General features: G+C 47.7%; 1 protein-coding gene across 1 annotated transcript; it reads right to left on the bottom strand.

Annotated features, from left to right (window-relative positions):
* Window positions 1–3229: 3229 nt before the first annotated feature.
* LOC138352595 (trichohyalin-like) lies at window positions 3230–13567 on the bottom strand. The gene is made up of 4 exons (XM_069305085.1): window positions 13511–13567; window positions 9617–10810; window positions 3541–3602; window positions 3230–3416 (listed from the first exon to the last, which is right to left on the bottom strand). Exons 1-4 carry the CDS (start codon window positions 13565–13567, stop codon window positions 3230–3232), a joined length of 1500 nt encoding a protein of 499 aa, XP_069161186.1.
* Between the last annotated feature and the right edge of the window lie 3211 nt (window positions 13568–16778).

The following is a 16778-nucleotide window of genomic DNA, read 5'->3' as shown; positions in this document are numbered from 1 at the left end:
CTAGTGTGGTGTGGTAGTTGTGAAGTGGTAGTAGTGGTGTACTAGTTATGGTGTGGTAGATGTATTGTGGTAGTAGTTGTGTACTAGTTGTAGTGTCTTTGTAGTGGTGTACTATTTGTAGTGTGGTAGTAGTGGTGTACTAGTTCTGGTGTGGTAGTAGTGGTGTACTAGTTATGGTGTGGTAGTAGTAGTGTACTAGTTGTGGTGTGGTAGTTGTGGTGTGGTAGTAGTGGTGTACTAGTTATGGTGTGGTAGTTGTGGTGTGGTAGTAGTGGTGTACTATTTATAGTGTGATAGTAGTGGTACTCACCTAGTACTCACCTAGTTGTGTTTGCTGGGGTTGAGCTCTGGCTCTTTGGTCCCTCCTCTCAACCGTCAATCAACGGGTGTACAGATTCCTGAGCCTATCGGGCTCTATCATATCTACACTTGAAACTGTGTATGGAGTCAGCCTCCACAACATCACCCCCTAATCCATTCCATTTGTCAACCACTCTAACACTAAAAAAGTTCTTTCTAATATCTCTGTGGCTCATTTGGGCACTCAGTTTCCACCTGTGTCCCCGTGTGCGTGTTCCCCTTGTGTTAAACAGACTGTCTTTATCTACCCTATCAATTCCCATGTACTGTAGTTGTACTACGGTGTACATAAGAACATAAGAACATAAGAACAAAGGCAACTGCAGAAGGCCTATTGGCCCATACGAGGCAGCTCCTATTTATAACCACCCAATCCCACTCATATACATATCCAACCCATGCTTGAAACAATCGAGGGACCCCACCTCCACAATGTTACGCAGCAATTGGTTCCACAAATCAACCACCCTGTTACTGAACCAGCATTTACCCAAGTCTTTCCTAAATCTAAACTTATCCAATTTATACCCATTGTTTCGTGTTCTGTCTTGTGTTGATACTTTTAATACCCTATTAATATCCCCTTTGTTATGTCCATTCACCCACTTGTAAACCTCTATCATGTCACCCCTAACTCTTTGCCTTTCCAGTGAATGCAACTTAAGCTTTGTTAAATCTTTCTTCATATGAAAGATTTCTAATTTGGGGAATTAACTTAGTCATCCTACGCTGGACACGTTCAAGTGAATTTATATCCATTCTATAATATGGCGACCAAAACTGAACTGCAAAATCTAAATGGGGCCTAACTAGAGCAAGATATAGCTTGAGAATCACACCAGGTGTCTTGTTACTAACGCCATAACTAGTACACCACTACTAGTAGCACACAACTACTAGTGTACTAGTAGTTGTGTGCCAGTAGTGGTGTACTAGTTGTGTTGTAGTAGGAGTGGTGTACTAGTCGTGGTGTTGTTGTAGTTGTGTAATGGTGGTGGTGTAATAATTGTGGTGTGGTAGTTGTGGGGTGGTAGTAGAGGTGTACTAGTTGTGGTGTGGTAGTAGTTGTGTACTAGTTGTGGTGTGGTAGTAGTGGTGCACTACTGGTGGTGAGGTAGTAGTGATGTACTTTTGGTGGTGTACTAGTTGTTGTGTGGTAGTAGTGGTTTACTAGTTGGTGTGTGGTAGTAGTGGTGTACTAATGGTGGTGTGGTAGTAGTGGTGTACTAGTTGTTGTGTTGTACTAGTGGTGTACTAGTTGTGGTGTGGTAGTAGTGGTGTACTAGTTGTGGTGTGGTAGTAGTGTTATAAAAGTTGTGGTGTACTAGTTATGGTGTTGTAGTAATCGTGTACTAGTTGTGGTATGATAGTAGTGGTGTACCACTTGTGGTATGGTAGTATTGGTGTACTAGTAGTGGTGTACGTTTTCTGGTATGGTAGTATTGGTGTACTAGTAGTGGTTTAAAAGGTGTGGTGTGGTGGTAGTAGTGTACTAGTTGTGGTGTGGTAGTAGTGGTGTACTAGTCGTGGTGTACTAGTTGTGGTTTCGCAGTTGAGGTGTACTAGTTGTGGTATGGAGGTTGAGGTGTACTTGTTGTGGTGTGGTAGTAATAGTGTACTAGTGGTGTGGAAGTAGTGGTGTACCAGTTTTGGTGTGGCAGTAGTGGTGAACTAGTTGTGGTGAGGTAGTAGTGGTGTACTAGTTGTGGAGTGGTAGTAGTGGTGTACTAGTTGTAGTGTGGTAGTATTAGTGTACTTGAAGTTGTGTACTATTGGTGGTGTACTATTTCTGGTATGGTATTAATGATGTACTAGTGGTGGTCTACAATTTTGGTTTTGGTAGTAGTGTTGTACTAGTTGTGATTTGGTAGTAGTGGTGCACTTTTGGTGGTGTGCGAGTAGTGTTGTTCTAGTGGTGGTGTGGTTATAGTGTTGAACTACTGTTGGTGTGGTAGTTGTTGTGTACTAGTTGAGGTGTGGTAGTAGTGGTGTATAAGTGGTGGTGAGTTAGTAGGTTTGTACTAGTTGTGGTGTGGTAGTTGTGGTGTACTAGATGTGGTGTGGTAGTAGTTGTGTACTAGTTATAGTGTGGTAGTAGTGGTGTACTAGTTGTAGTGTGGTAGTAGTGGTGTACTAGTTCTGGTGTGGTAGTAGTGATGTACTAGTTGTGGTGTGGTAGTAGTGGTGTACTAGTTGTGATGTACTAGTTGTGGTGTTGTAGTAGTGGTGTATTAGTTGTGTTTTTGTAGTAGTGAGGTAATAGTTGTGCTGTGGTAGTACATAAGAACAAAGGTAACTGCAGAAGGCCTATTGGCCCATACGAGGCAGCTCCTATTCTATAACCACCCAATCCCACTCATATACTTGTCCAACCCGCGCTTGAAACAATCGAGGGACACCACCTCCATCACGTTACGCGGCAATTGGTTCCACAAATCAACTACCATGTTACTGAACCAGTATTTACCCAAGTCTTTCCTAAATCTAAACTTATCCAATTTATACCCATTGTTTCGTGTTCTGTCTTGTGTTGATATTTTTAATACCCTATTAATATCCCCCCTGTTTTGTCCATTCATCCACTTGTAAACCTCAATCATGTCACCCCTAACTCTTCGCCTTTCCAGTGAATGCATCTTAAGCTTTGTCGCAAAAGGGAAGTCATGGTCACTGGGGGTATGTATACTGCAACTGTGTTGTAACTTAACTTGAACTGTAACCATACCACCCAACTCCGAACCTTCCTATTTTTTTTTTTTCTAAATTACACTATATTTCCTGAGCACTCAATACTTGAGTGAACATTAGATATTGATGCTTAACCACTTCTCAGTTAAGAGAAGCATCGAGAAGTAACCACTTCTCGATGCTAGCCCACTTCTCCTTGGAGCTGCTCAAGCATTAGTTCAATCCTGCTACTCATAACTGGCTGACCTTTCTTAGTTTTCTGATTTAATTTTTTATAGCGTTGCAATCTCTTCTCTTTGTGCTTTCTCTTTGCTTCCTCAATTTCTTTTTTTTTCTTGTAGCTGAATCCTCTTTTATTTTTTCTATTTCTGAAATTTTCTTATGGTATTCTGCTCTAGCACGCTGCCAACTATTCAACCTCTTCTTCGGAAATTCTTGAGAAGAGGCAGGCTGTCCAGCATCAGTAATTTCTTCTGTCAGTGTATTACTTACACTTTCAAGATCCAAATTTCCAAATTTATCTTTTTTAGTAGTGGTGTACTAGTTGTTGTGTACTAGTTATGGTGTGGTAGTAGAAGTGTACTAGTTGTGGTGTGGTAGTTGTGGTGTGATAGTAGTGGTGTACTAGTTATTGCGTTAACTAGTTAACAAGACACCTGGTGTGGTTCTCAAGCTATATCTTGCTCTAGTTAGGCCCCATTTAGATTATGCAGTTCAGTTTTGGTCGCCATATTATAGAATGGATATAAATTCACTTGAACGTGTCCAGTGTAGGATGACTTAGTTAGTTCCCCAAATTAGAAATCTTTCATATGAAGAAAGATTAACAAAGTTTAAGTTGCATTCACTGGAAAGGCAAAGAGTTAGGGGTGACATGATAGAGGTTTACAAGTGGGTGAATGGACATAACAAAGGGGATATTAATAGGGTATTAAAAGTATCAACACAAGACAGAACACGAAACAATGGGTATAAATTGGATAAGTTTAGATTTAGGAAAGACTTGGGTAAATACTGGTTCAGTAACATGGTAGTTGATTTGTGGAACCAATTGCCGCGTAACGTGATGGAGGTGGTGTCCCTCGATTGTTTCAAGCGCGGGTTGGACAAGTATGTGAGTGGGATTGAAATTGAAATTGAAATAAGTATATTGAGGTAAAATACACACAAAGGGATGAGGTAGCTCAAGCTATTCTCACCTCATTCAGTACAACGTGTTAATATATACATAGACACACATCACAAATAAACATATTACCAAACATTCTGAGAGGTAAACATATACATTTCCTCATTCACAAGTAGTATGGTATCAGACGTACACACAAATACTTTTATGACCTAGGTATACTATATAGACAATTTGCAAGACACCTGCAGATAATTCAACAAAATATTACAATCTTGGTGCAAAATTCTTATATCTCTCAAGAATATCATCAACCTTTCCGTTGTGACACATCCAGGCTATTTGTTCAGGATCAGTCCTTATCTCAGTGTTTCTATATACATTAATCAACGGACAATCAAGAACATAATGGGCCAGGGTGTGAGACCTTAACATACCACATAGTTTACACTTCGTGTCATTATCATGAACATCTATCCCATATTCCCAGTAATATTGGGTGGTTATAAATAGGAGCTGCCTCGTATGGGCCAGTAGGCCTTCTGCAGTTGCTTTTGTTCTTATGTTCTTATGTATGGTAGTTGTGGTGTGGTAGTACTGGTGTACTATTTATAGTGTGATAGTAGTGGTGCACTAGTAATTGTGTGGCAGTAGTGGTGTACTAGTTGTGGTGTGGTAGTGGTGTACTAGAGGTGATGTGGTAGTAGTGGTGTACTAGTTGTGGTGTGGTAGTAGTAGTGTACTACTTGTAGAGTGGTAGTAGTCGTGTACTAGTGGTGATGTGGTAGTGGTGGTGTACTAGTTGTGGTGTGGTAGTAGTGGTGTACTGCTTGTAGAGTGGTAGTAGCGGTGTACTAGTGGTGGAGTGGTAGTAGTGGTATACTTTTGGTGATGTGGTAGTAGTGGTGTTTTAGTGGTGATGTGGTAATAGTGGTGTACTAGTTGTGCAGTGGTAGTAGTAGTATACTGGTAGTGGTATAGCTGTGATGGTGTACTAGTTGTCGTGTACGATTTGTAGTGTGGTAGTAGTGGTGTACTTATGATGGTGTGGTACTAGTGGTGTACTAGTGATGGTGTGGTAGTAGTGGTGTACTAGTGGTGTGGTAATAATGGTGTACTATTTTGTTGTGGTAGTAGTGGTGTACTAGTTGTGATGTGGTAGTAGTGGTGTACTAGTTATGGTGTGGTAGTAGTGTTGCACTAGTTGTGGTGTGGTGGTATTGGTGTACTAGTAGTAGTGTACTATTGGTGGTGTACTATTTCTGGTGTGGTACTAGTGGTGGTCTACAAGTTGTGGTGTGGTATAGTGGTGTACTAGTGGTGATTTGGTAGTAGTGATGTACTAGTAGTGGTGTGCTACTAATGGTGTACTAGTGGTGTTGTGGAAGTAGTGGTGTACTAGCTGTGGTGTGGTAGTAGTGGTGTACAAGTGCTGGTGAGGTAGTAGGTTTGTACTAGTTGTGGTGTGGTAGTAATGGTGGAGAAGTTGTGGTGTTGTAGTAGTGGTGTACTAGTTGTGGTGTGGTAGTAGTAGTGTACTATGTTGGGGGTTTTCCACCTCTCTATTATTCTCTACCCTTACTCTGGGGTGAGCAATAGTTATGCTCAAGGTAACTCACCGTAGCCCTGCGGGTCTTCCCTCGATCCTCACGGCGCCACTGCACGCCAGGAGAGTCTCCCAGTCAATCTTAACGGCCTCTTAGTAAGAAAGAGTGAGAACACGACTCGTTCACCTCGACTGTCGTGTGCCCTCCCCAACAATAGGGCTCTACGGTAAACCACAAGGTCGCCAATTGGTGTTTAAGGTGGCCAATAACACCATCAGTGGACTGGTGTATTCAGTGGTAGCCTTGGCAAGGTCACACTCAAAGATCAGGAATCAGGCAGGTACTTGTTGTTATCACTATGTTTACCAGTATAATATAGCCACAAGATCAATGGAGGGGATGATAAAAACACAAAGAGAGTTTTGTATTTTACTTAAAATGTATGAAAGATGTCACAAGACCACACAATAATCATAAATCAACTGATCCTGACGCGGCTGGTAATTCCCACGGATATTATGCGATCATCAGGGGGCAACATCTCCCCCCCCTCATCAAGTGTCAAAAACCAGCTGATCGCGTGGCCTCTCCGCGCGAACTTTGCTTGTTTTCTAGATTCGCTGTTTCGTTAAATTCTCCAATATTACTAGAAACTCGCACACTCGATATTGGCTAAATAAACCGGATTACTCAGTTACACTGTACTCAGGCTCAAACAGTCTTTTCTACAATCAATGCTATAATGATTCACAGTAATGGTCTTACACTGTTATTTATCCAACAATATATTATAAACTATTAACACTGGAGTTTTCAGTACTTTCTCTCGTTGGCGATAACGCAATAATTCACTGTACTCACAAATGATTATTCACTGAATGAACATAGACTTATATATGGTATATAAATCAATCATCAATACATGGAAAATAATTAGTTTCTGGGCACATAGCCTAACCTCCAAATACTGGCATAATATTACATATAATTTACCACTATATGTTCATATCAAAATCTATAGAAAGATATACACAACACAGTAAATTTATCACTGGTTCCTGGTGTCTGTACACACCAATAATCAACATGAATATTACAAGTACTCTTGATAGTACTGTCTAGCACACTGGTGCTTTACCGTGACATAGGTGAGACTTGCTCACGACATATAAAATCTTCAGGCTAGATAATATAGCCAAATAATATAGCTAACTAAAGGGGAACGGGGAGGGAACTAGAACCACCTACTTCATCCTATCCTCCGATGAGAGTCGAGATGTAGCTCCTGGTCCTCGTGTCGGGAACGCCCCCACACTACACGTCGTCGTGTCCTACCAGAGCCTCTCGTCGTCCCACCGTTTAGCGCGTCGTCTCCGTGCCTCCTCACTGCAGGTCCGTCCTCCTCCTAGACTTCTCGAAGGTTGGAGTCGGTCTCCTGGCCGTCGTCTTCTCCCAGCAACGGCTGTCGCCTACGTCTCAGCTACAGTCGTTCGGTTTCCCCAAATAGTCCTCTCTTCCTCAGCTACCCAGTGGCTCTGTCAGCCACTACGCTGTCACGAACTGGTGAATTGCCACAGACGTCAACATACGTCACTGCACGGCTTCACTGCTACTGGCACAGTACTTGACTGGAGCACTTGTTGCTCAAATAACCGTCAATTCCCTCTTCTGGTTCAACACATGAACTAGGGAAGACTTCTCAGAGTACTGGCGGAATTCAGGTGACGCGTAAATCCACGGTAGTGGGAAACAGCTGTCCGACAGACAGGACCACTCGTCGCACGTCCGACCTCTATGACGTGTCGAGTATGACTGATGGCGCCAGCCCGGCGCGCTGGCCGGACCCCCTTCCTTCGTGACGTCACTTTCGCTACGGGAGGTTTTCATTGGCTCCCGGTGCCACACTGCTGTCGGTGACCAATCCGGTGCCACTGACGTCACACGGTTTTGGCGGGAGATCAGAGAAGTAAGCGCCATCTTGGCTCCCTAAAGGGCCTAAACCACAGGCCAAAATATCACTATTTCACAAATTTCTCGGCTCTCCGAGAACACTTCACTCTCTCCCATATATCAAATTGTAGCCTGCAACGTAGAGAACGCCTGGGAAAAGCAGACATGACTCTTACTGCAGGCGTGGGAGAATTATAAGGGGGGGAACTCCGTCACATACCCCTCCCCTTAAAATAAGAGTCATGTCTGGTTAGTGTATATGGGATAGGGCATCCGCCACTACGTCGTCCTTCCCCTTGATGTGCTTGACCTTGACCCTTGTCAGACTCTCAGTGCGGGTGAGACTGGTGCCGTCCGCCCTGGACCACTTACTTTCCTCCTCCGGGAGTTCTCGGTCCCTCGGTACACTCAGACCCGTCTCCCGCTGGGTTTCTCGGGTATTCGTTCCGTCCCGCTTGGCGGCTCTACCTTCCACAGTGAAGAAAGGTCTCAGGCGGCCTGCGTGACACACCTGTTTCTTCCGGGGTCCATCCGGCTTCCCCATCTCGTACGACACTGGACCCAACCGTCGCAGCACTCGGTATGGTCTCTTGAACCGCGACCTGGTCACTCTACCTTTACCTGGCAGCACAACCATTACTTTGGATCCGGCCTGAAAATCCCTCTGCGCAGCTCCCATGTCGTTCCACTCCGACATCTTACGTTGCGCCTTCTTCAGGAGTTTCCTAGCCAGTCCCTTCGCTCGAGTGAGACGTTCTTTGAACTTCTGGACATATTTAATCACCGTTCCCACGGTCGCTCCTGGCGTCCATCGTTCCTTCATCATGAATAGCATGGCATATATAATATATATAAATGGAAAGTAAGCCTTCTCAGGACCCACACGTCCTCCTTCGGCCTTACTAACCAATTTGGGGAACTCCTCCTGCTGTAACTCTCCGAGACGAGTGCGGTTTACCCCTAGAGAACCAGTGAGTGTCACCTGCAACTTACCATTCGGGCTACTTTCGCCCTCCACTCGTTCTCTGGGTCCTACGTAGAGGTGATCTGTTCCCAGGCTGTCAGTCGACTCCTCAGCCCCATCAGATCCACAACCTCCTGGTTCTTCGCGTTGTCTCGGTGTCACAGTACAAACTGGTATCGCCACCGGTGCGATTCCCTTCTCGTCCCCACAGGCGTTCAAATCTTCGCCTGTCTCCTCGTGTTGTTCTGGGCACTCTTCGCCTTTCACGAGATGTGGGAGGACGTATCCTCCACATGCGTCATTCCCCAAGATGACCTGCGCCTCCATCTTGGGCATTGATGTACAGACTCCCACCTCTAGGGTCTGGCAGCCATATTCGGAATTTAAAGTTACCTGGTGTAGGGGCATCCTCACTGGGCCTCCCACAGTGGCCACCCGTGCCACCCCCACACTGGTACTTTCGTAATCCTCGGGGAACAGGGTTTCACTTACCAGGGTAAAGTCAGCCCCGGTATCTCTTAGCATCTTCACGGGGATGGGGTCTGCGACCCCCATCCTTACGGTTCCTTGACACATGAATGGGTGAACTTTCTTCTCCCCATTCAGCACGGGTTCATCCCGCACTCCCTCGGCCCTCTGGTCCTCGAACATCACTAAAGCAACGTGTCCCCGCTGCTTCGGGCGTCTGCACTCCCGCGCGACGTGTCCGAATATTCCGCAGTTGTAGCAGCGGCCCCTCGGCGGAGACCATCCGCCACCGCTCGCCTTAGCACTGCCTCCAGAGACCGTCACACCCTGTGTCTTTCCCGCCTCACTCGTCGTTTCTTTCCCTGCAGTAACAGTTCCCGAGCCCTCAGCTGGGTTCTCCTCTATCGGCTCTACAGCACCTTTTGATCCTCGGGTGTTCCAACTTGAGATATGGGACTTGGGAGAACTCGTTCCTGTCCTCCACCCATCCGTCCTTCTATAACTCCGATCGTTTCCGACGTATGCGTGTGGTCGGTTCTGTCCCTCCCGGCGTGGGCGTAGGGCTTCTTCTAGCATGTCGGCCCGGTCGGCTGCGGCCCTCAGGTCCTTTATGTCCGCCTCCTTTACCCTCATCCTGATCTCAGGAGAGAGCACGGACATAAACTTTTCCATGACCATTAGTTCCTTGATTTCTTCGGCCGACTCCGCTTCTTCAGAGTCCATCCACTTAAGGAACTTTCTTTCCATGTCCCTCGCTGTCTCCGCATACGATTTTCCTGGCAACCGGGTACATTCTCTAAACCTCTTTCTGTAACACTCTGGCGTGAGCTTAAAGGAACGGAGCACAGCTCGTTTTACCGCATCGTAGTTAGTGCATTCTTGGAAGTCGAGCATGGTGAAGGCTTGGCGAGCTTCCCCTGTGAGCCTTCCTTGGACCAACTCCGCCCACTCAGCCCTCGGCCACCTCTTCATAGCAGCAACTCTCTCAAAGTGATCGAAGAAACTTTCGGCTTCACTAGGCACAAAGACCGGCAGGTCTCGTTCCCTCACTCGTCGGTCTTCCTGTGGCGGGGCAGGGGCACCTAGTCCCAGTTCAGCTCGCTTCAGCTCCACCTCCTTGTTGGCTTCTATTTCCTGTTGTCTCAGCCTAACTTCTTGCTCTCGTTCTTCCCTGCGTAGCTGTGCTTCTCGTTCTTGCTCTTCCCGGCGCAGCTGTGCTTCTCGCTCCTCACGCTTCGACTGTGCTTCTCGCTCCTCACGCTTCGACTGTGCTTCTCGCTCCTGTTCTTCTTTGCGCAGCTGTGCTTCTTCTCTCCTCAGCTGCGCTTCTGCTTCTCGCTCTTCCTTGCGCTGTTGTGCCTCTTCTCTCCTCAGCTGCGCTTCTCGCTCTTCTCTGCGCTGCTGTGCCTCTAGCTGCAGCTTCATTATTTCCAGCTTAATGCTGTGCCTGCTGCCGCTGGATCCCCTGCTGCTTCCACCAATACTCAGGCGCTCACCCTCACTGGCAGGTGTTTGGGGCCGTTCCTCCCCCAAAGCTTCGTCTCGAGCCTTGAGCTGAGCAATTATCTCTAGTCTTCTTTCACCAACTCGGGCAGATTTCAGCTTTATTCCAAAATGATCCGCTATAGCCTGTAACTGTGCCTTGGTGCACTCTTCCAGCACCTGTTCGTCTCTAGAGTCAATAAACCTCGCTACTTTATCATCCTCCATCTTGTGCTACGAGTGATAACCTTCACCTGATCTCTAACACCACTGCCAAGTACCACTGCAACCTTTACTCCGATCCTATATCCTGGCAAGGTCGCCAATGTTGGGGGTTTTCCACCTCTCTATTATTCTCTACCCTTACTCTGGGGTGAGCAATAGTTATGCTCAAGGTAACTCACCGTAGCCCTGCGGGTCTTCCCTCGATCCTCACGGCGCCACTGCACGCCAGGAGAGTCTCCCAGTCAATCTTAACGGCCTCTTATTAAGAAAGAGTGAGAACACGACTCGTTCACCTCGACTGTCGTGTGCCCTCCCCAACAATAGGGCTCTACGGTAAACCACAAGGTCGCCAATTGGTGTTTAAGGTGGCCAATAACACCATCAGTGGACTGGTGTATTCAGTGGTAGCCTTGGCAAGGTCACACTCAAAGATCAGGAATCAGGCAGGTACTTGTTGTTATCACTATGTTTACCAGTATAATATAGCCACAAGATCAATGGAGGGGATGATAAAAACACAAAGAGAGTTTTGTATTTTACTTAAAATGTATGAAAGATGTCACAAGGCCACACAATAATCATAAATCAACTGATCCTGACGCGGCTGGTAATTCCCACGGATATTATGCGATCATCAGGGGGCAACATCTCCCCCCCCTCATCAAGTGTCAAAAACCAGCTGATCGCGTGGCCTCTCCGCGCGAACTTTGCTTGTTTTCTAGATTCGCTGTTTCGTTAAATTCTCCAATATTACTAGAAACTCGCACACTCGATATTGGCTAAATAAACCGGATTACTCAGTTACACTGTACTCAGGCTCAAACAGTCTTTTCTACAATCAATGCTATAATGATTCACAGTAATGGTCTTACACTGTTATTTATCCAACAATATATTATAAACTATTAACACTGGAGTTTTCAGTACTTTCTCTCGTTGGCGATAACGCAATAATTCACTGTACTCACAAATGATTATTCACTGAATGAACATAGACTTATATATGGTATATAAATCAATCATCAATACATGGAAAATAATTAGTTTCTGGGCACATAGCCTAACCTCCAAATACTGGCATAATATTACATATAATTTACCACTATATGTTCATATCAAAATCTATAGAAAGATATACACAACACAGTAAATTTATCACTGGTTCCTGGTGTCTGTACACACCAATAATCAACATGAATATTACAAGTACTCTTGATAGTACTGTCTAGCACACTGGTGCTTTACCGTGACATAGGTGAGACTTGCTCACGACATATAAAATCTTCAGGCTAGATAATATAGCCAAATAATATAGCTAACTAAAGGGGAACGGGGAGGGAACTAGAACCACCTACTTCATCCTATCCTCCGATGAGAGTCGAGATGTAGCTCCTGGTCCTCGTGTCGGGAACGCCCCCACACTACACGTCGTCGTGTCCTACCAGAGCCTCTCGTCGTCCCACCGTTTAGCGCGTCGTCTCCGTGCCTCCTCACTGCAGGTCCGTCCTCCTCCTAGACTTCTCGAAGGTTGGAGTCGGTCTCCTGGCCGTCGTCTTCTCCCAGCAACGGCTGTCGCCTACGTCTCAGCTACAGTCGTTCGGTTTCCCCAAATAGTCCTCTCTTCCTCAGCTACCCAGTGGCTCTGTCAGCCACTACGCTGTCACGAACTGGTGAATTGCCACAGACGTCAACATACGTCACTGCACGGCTTCACTGCTACTGGCACAGTACTTGACTGGAGCACTTGTTGCTCAAATAACCGTCAATTCCCTCTTCTGGTTCAACACATGAACTAGGGAAGACTTCTCAGAGTACTGGCGGAATTCAGGTGACGCGTAAATCCACGGTAGTGGGAAACAGCTGTCCGACAGACAGGACCACTCGTCGCACGTCCGACCTCTATGACGTGTCGAGTATGACTGATGGCGCCAGCCCGGCGCGCTGGCCGGACCCCCTTCCTTCGTGACGTCACTTTCGCTACGGGAGGTTTTCATTGGCTCCCGGTGCCACACTGCTGTCGGTGACCAATCCGGTGCCACTGACGTCACACGGTTTTGGCGGGAGATCAGAGAAGTAAGCGCCATCTTGGCTCCCTAAAGGGCCTAAACCACAGGCCAAAATATCACTATTTCACAAATTTCTCGGCTCTCCGAGAACACTTCACTCTCTCCCATATATCAAATTGTAGCCTGCAACGTAGAGAACGCCTGGGAAAAGCAGACATGACTCTTACTGCAGGCGTGGGAGAATTATAAGGGGGGGAACTCCGTCACATACCCCTCCCCTTAAAATAAGAGTCATGTCTGGTTAGTGTATATGGGATAGGGCATCCGCCACTACGTCGTCCTTCCCCTTGATGTGCTTGACCTTGACCCTTGTCAGACTCTCAGTGCGGGTGAGACTGGTGCCGTCCGCCCTGGACCACTTACTTTCCTCCTCCGGGAGTTCTCGGTCCCTCGGTACACTCAGACCCGTCTCCCGCTGGGTTTCTCGGGTATTCGTTCCGTCCCGCTTGGCGGCTCTACCTTCCACAGTGAAGAAAGGTCTCAGGCGGCCTGCGTGACACACCTGTTTCTTCCGGGGTCCATCCGGCTTCCCCATCTCGTACGACACTGGACCCAACCGTCGCAGCACTCGGTATGGTCTCTTGAACCGCGACCTGGTCACTCTACCTTTACCTGGCAGCACAACCATTACTTTGGATCCGGCCTGAAAATCCCTCTGCGCAGCTCCCATGTCGTTCCACTCCGACATCTTACGTTGCGCCTTCTTCAGGAGTTTCCTAGCCAGTCCCTTCGCTCGAGTGAGACGTTCTTTGAACTTCTGGACATATTTAATCACCGTTCCCACGGTCGCTCCTGGCGTCCATCGTTCCTTCATCATGAATAGCATGGCATATATAATATATATAAATGGAAAGTAAGCCTTCTCAGGACCCACACGTCCTCCTTCGGCCTTACTAACCAATTTGGGGAACTCCTCCTGCTGTAACTCTCCGAGACGAGTGCGGTTTACCCCTAGAGAACCAGTGAGTGTCACCTGCAACTTACCATTCGGGCTACTTTCGCCCTCCACTCGTTCTCTGGGTCCTACGTAGAGGTGATCTGTTCCCAGGCTGTCAGTCGACTCCTCAGCCCCATCAGATCCACAACCTCCTGGTTCTTCGCGTTGTCTCGGTGTCACAGTACAAACTGGTATCGCCACCGGTGCGATTCCCTTCTCGTCCCCACAGGCGTTCAAATCTTCGCCTGTCTCCTCGTGTTGTTCTGGGCACTCTTCGCCTTTCACGAGATGTGGGAGGACGTATCCTCCACATGCGTCATTCCCCAAGATGACCTGCGCCTCCATCTTGGGCATTGATGTACAGACTCCCACCTCTAGGGTCTGGCAGCCATATTCGGAATTTAAAGTTACCTGGTGTAGGGGCATCCTCACTGGGCCTCCCACAGTGGCCACCCGTGCCACCCCCACACTGGTACTTTCGTAATCCTCGGGGAACAGGGTTTCACTTACCAGGGTAAAGTCAGCCCCGGTATCTCTTAGCATCTTCACGGGGATGGGGTCTGCGACCCCCATCCTTACGGTTCCTTGACACATGAATGGGTGAACTTTCTTCTCCCCATTCAGCACGGGTTCATCCCGCACTCCCTCGGCCCTCTGGTCCTCGAACATCACTAAAGCAACGTGTCCCCGCTGCTTCGGGCGTCTGCACTCCCGCGCGACGTGTCCGAATATTCCGCAGTTGTAGCAGCGGCCCCTCGGCGGAGACCATCCGCCACCGCTCGCCTTAGCACTGCCTCCAGAGACCGTCACACCCTGTGTCTTTCCCGCCTCACTCGTCGTTTCTTTCCCTGCAGTAACAGTTCCCGAGCCCTCAGCTGGGTTCTCCTCTATCGGCTCTACAGCACCTTTTGATCCTCGGGTGTTCCAACTTGAGATATGGGACTTGGGAGAACTCGTTCCTGTCCTCCACCCATCCGTCCTTCTATAACTCCGATCGTTTCCGACGTATGCGTGTGGTCGGTTCTGTCCCTCCCGGCGTGGGCGTAGGGCTTCTTCTAGCATGTCGGCCCGGTCGGCTGCGGCCCTCAGGTCCTTTATGTCCGCCTCCTTTACCCTCATCCTGATCTCAGGAGAGAGCACGGACATAAACTTTTCCATGACCATTAGTTCCTTGATTTCTTCGGCCGACTCCGCTTCTTCAGAGTCCATCCACTTAAGGAACTTTCTTTCCATGTCCCTCGCTGTCTCCGCATACGATTTTCCTGGCAACCGGGTACATTCTCTAAACCTCTTTCTGTAACACTCTGGCGTGAGCTTAAAGGAACGGAGCACAGCTCGTTTTACCGCATCGTAGTTAGTGCATTCTTGGAAGTCGAGCATGGTGAAGGCTTGGCGAGCTTCCCCTGTGAGCTTTCCTTGGACCAACTCCGCCCACTCAGCCCTCGGCCACCTCTTCATAGCAGCAACTCTCTCAAAGTGATCGAAGAAACTTTCGGCTTCACTAGGCACAAAGACCGGCAGGTCTCGTTCCCTCACTCGTCGGTCTTCCTGTGGCGGGGCAGGGGCACCTAGTCCCAGTTCAGCTCGCTTCAGCTCCACCTCCTTGTTGGCTTCTATTTCCTGTTGTCTCAGCCTAACTTCTTGCTCTCGTTCTTCCCTGCGTAGCTGTGCTTCTCGTTCTTGCTCTTCCCGGCGCAGCTGTGCTTCTCGCTCCTCACGCTTCGACTGTGCTTCTCGCTCCTCACGCTTCGACTGTGCTTCTCGCTCCTGTTCTTCTTTGCGCAGCTGTGCTTCTTCTCTCCTCAGCTGCGCTTCTGCTTCTCGCTCTTCCTTGCGCTGTTGTGCCTCTTCTCTCCTCAGCTGCGCTTCTCGCTCTTCTCTGCGCTGCTGTGCCTCTAGCTGCAGCTTCATTATTTCCAGCTTAATGCTGTGCCTGCTGCCGCTGGATCCCCTGCTGCTTCCACCAATACTCAGGCGCTCACCCTCACTGGCAGGTGTTTGGGGCCGTTCCTCCCCCAAAGCTTCGTCTCGAGCCTTGAGCTGAGCAATTATCTCTAGTCTTCTTTCACCAACTCGGGCAGATTTCAGCTTTATTCCAAAATGATCCGCTATAGCCTGTAACTGTGCCTTGGTGCACTCTTCCAGCACCTGTTCGTCTCTAGAGTCAATAAACCTCGCTACTTTATCATCCTCCATCTTGTGCTACGAGTGATAACCTTCACCTGATCTCTAACACCACTGCCAAGTACCACTGCAACCTTTACTCCGATCCTATATCCTGGCAAGGTCGCCAATGTTGGGGGTTTTCCACCTCTCTATTATTCTCTACCCTTACTCTGGGGTGAGCAATAGTTATGCTCAAGGTAACTCACCGTAGCCCTGCGGGTCTTCCCTCGATCCTCACGGCGCCACTGCACGCCAGGAGAGTCTCCCAGTCAATCTTAACGGCCTCTTATTAAGAAAGAGTGAGAACACGACTCTTTCACCTCGACTGTCGTGTGCCCTCCCCAACAATAGGGCTCTACGGTAAACCACAAGGTCGCCAATTGGTGTTTAAGGTGGCCAATAACACCATCAGTGGACTGGTGTATTCAGTGGTAGCCTTGGCAGGTCACACTCAAAGATCAGGAATCAGGCAGGTACTTGTTGTTATCACTATGTTTACCAGTATAATATAGCCACAAGATCAATGGAGGGGATGATAAAAACACAAAGAGAGTTTTGTATTTTACTTAAAATGTATGAAAGATGTCACAAGGCCACACAATAATCATAAATCAACTGATCCTGACGCGGCTGGTAATTCCCACGGATATTATGCGATCATCAGGGGGCAACATCTCCCCCCCTCATCAAGTGTCAAAAACCAGCTGATCGCGTGGCCTCTCCGCGCGAACTTTGCTTGTTTTCTAGATTCGCTGTTTCGTTAAATTCTCCAATATTACTAGAAACTCGCACACTC

This window comes from Procambarus clarkii, chromosome 54, assembly GCF_040958095.1.
Source record: "Procambarus clarkii isolate CNS0578487 chromosome 54, FALCON_Pclarkii_2.0, whole genome shotgun sequence".
Taxonomy (NCBI): domain Eukaryota; kingdom Metazoa; phylum Arthropoda; class Malacostraca; order Decapoda; family Cambaridae; genus Procambarus; species Procambarus clarkii.
The sequence above is the reverse complement of the archived record's forward strand: the minus strand, read 5'-3'. Positions and strand labels throughout refer to the sequence as shown.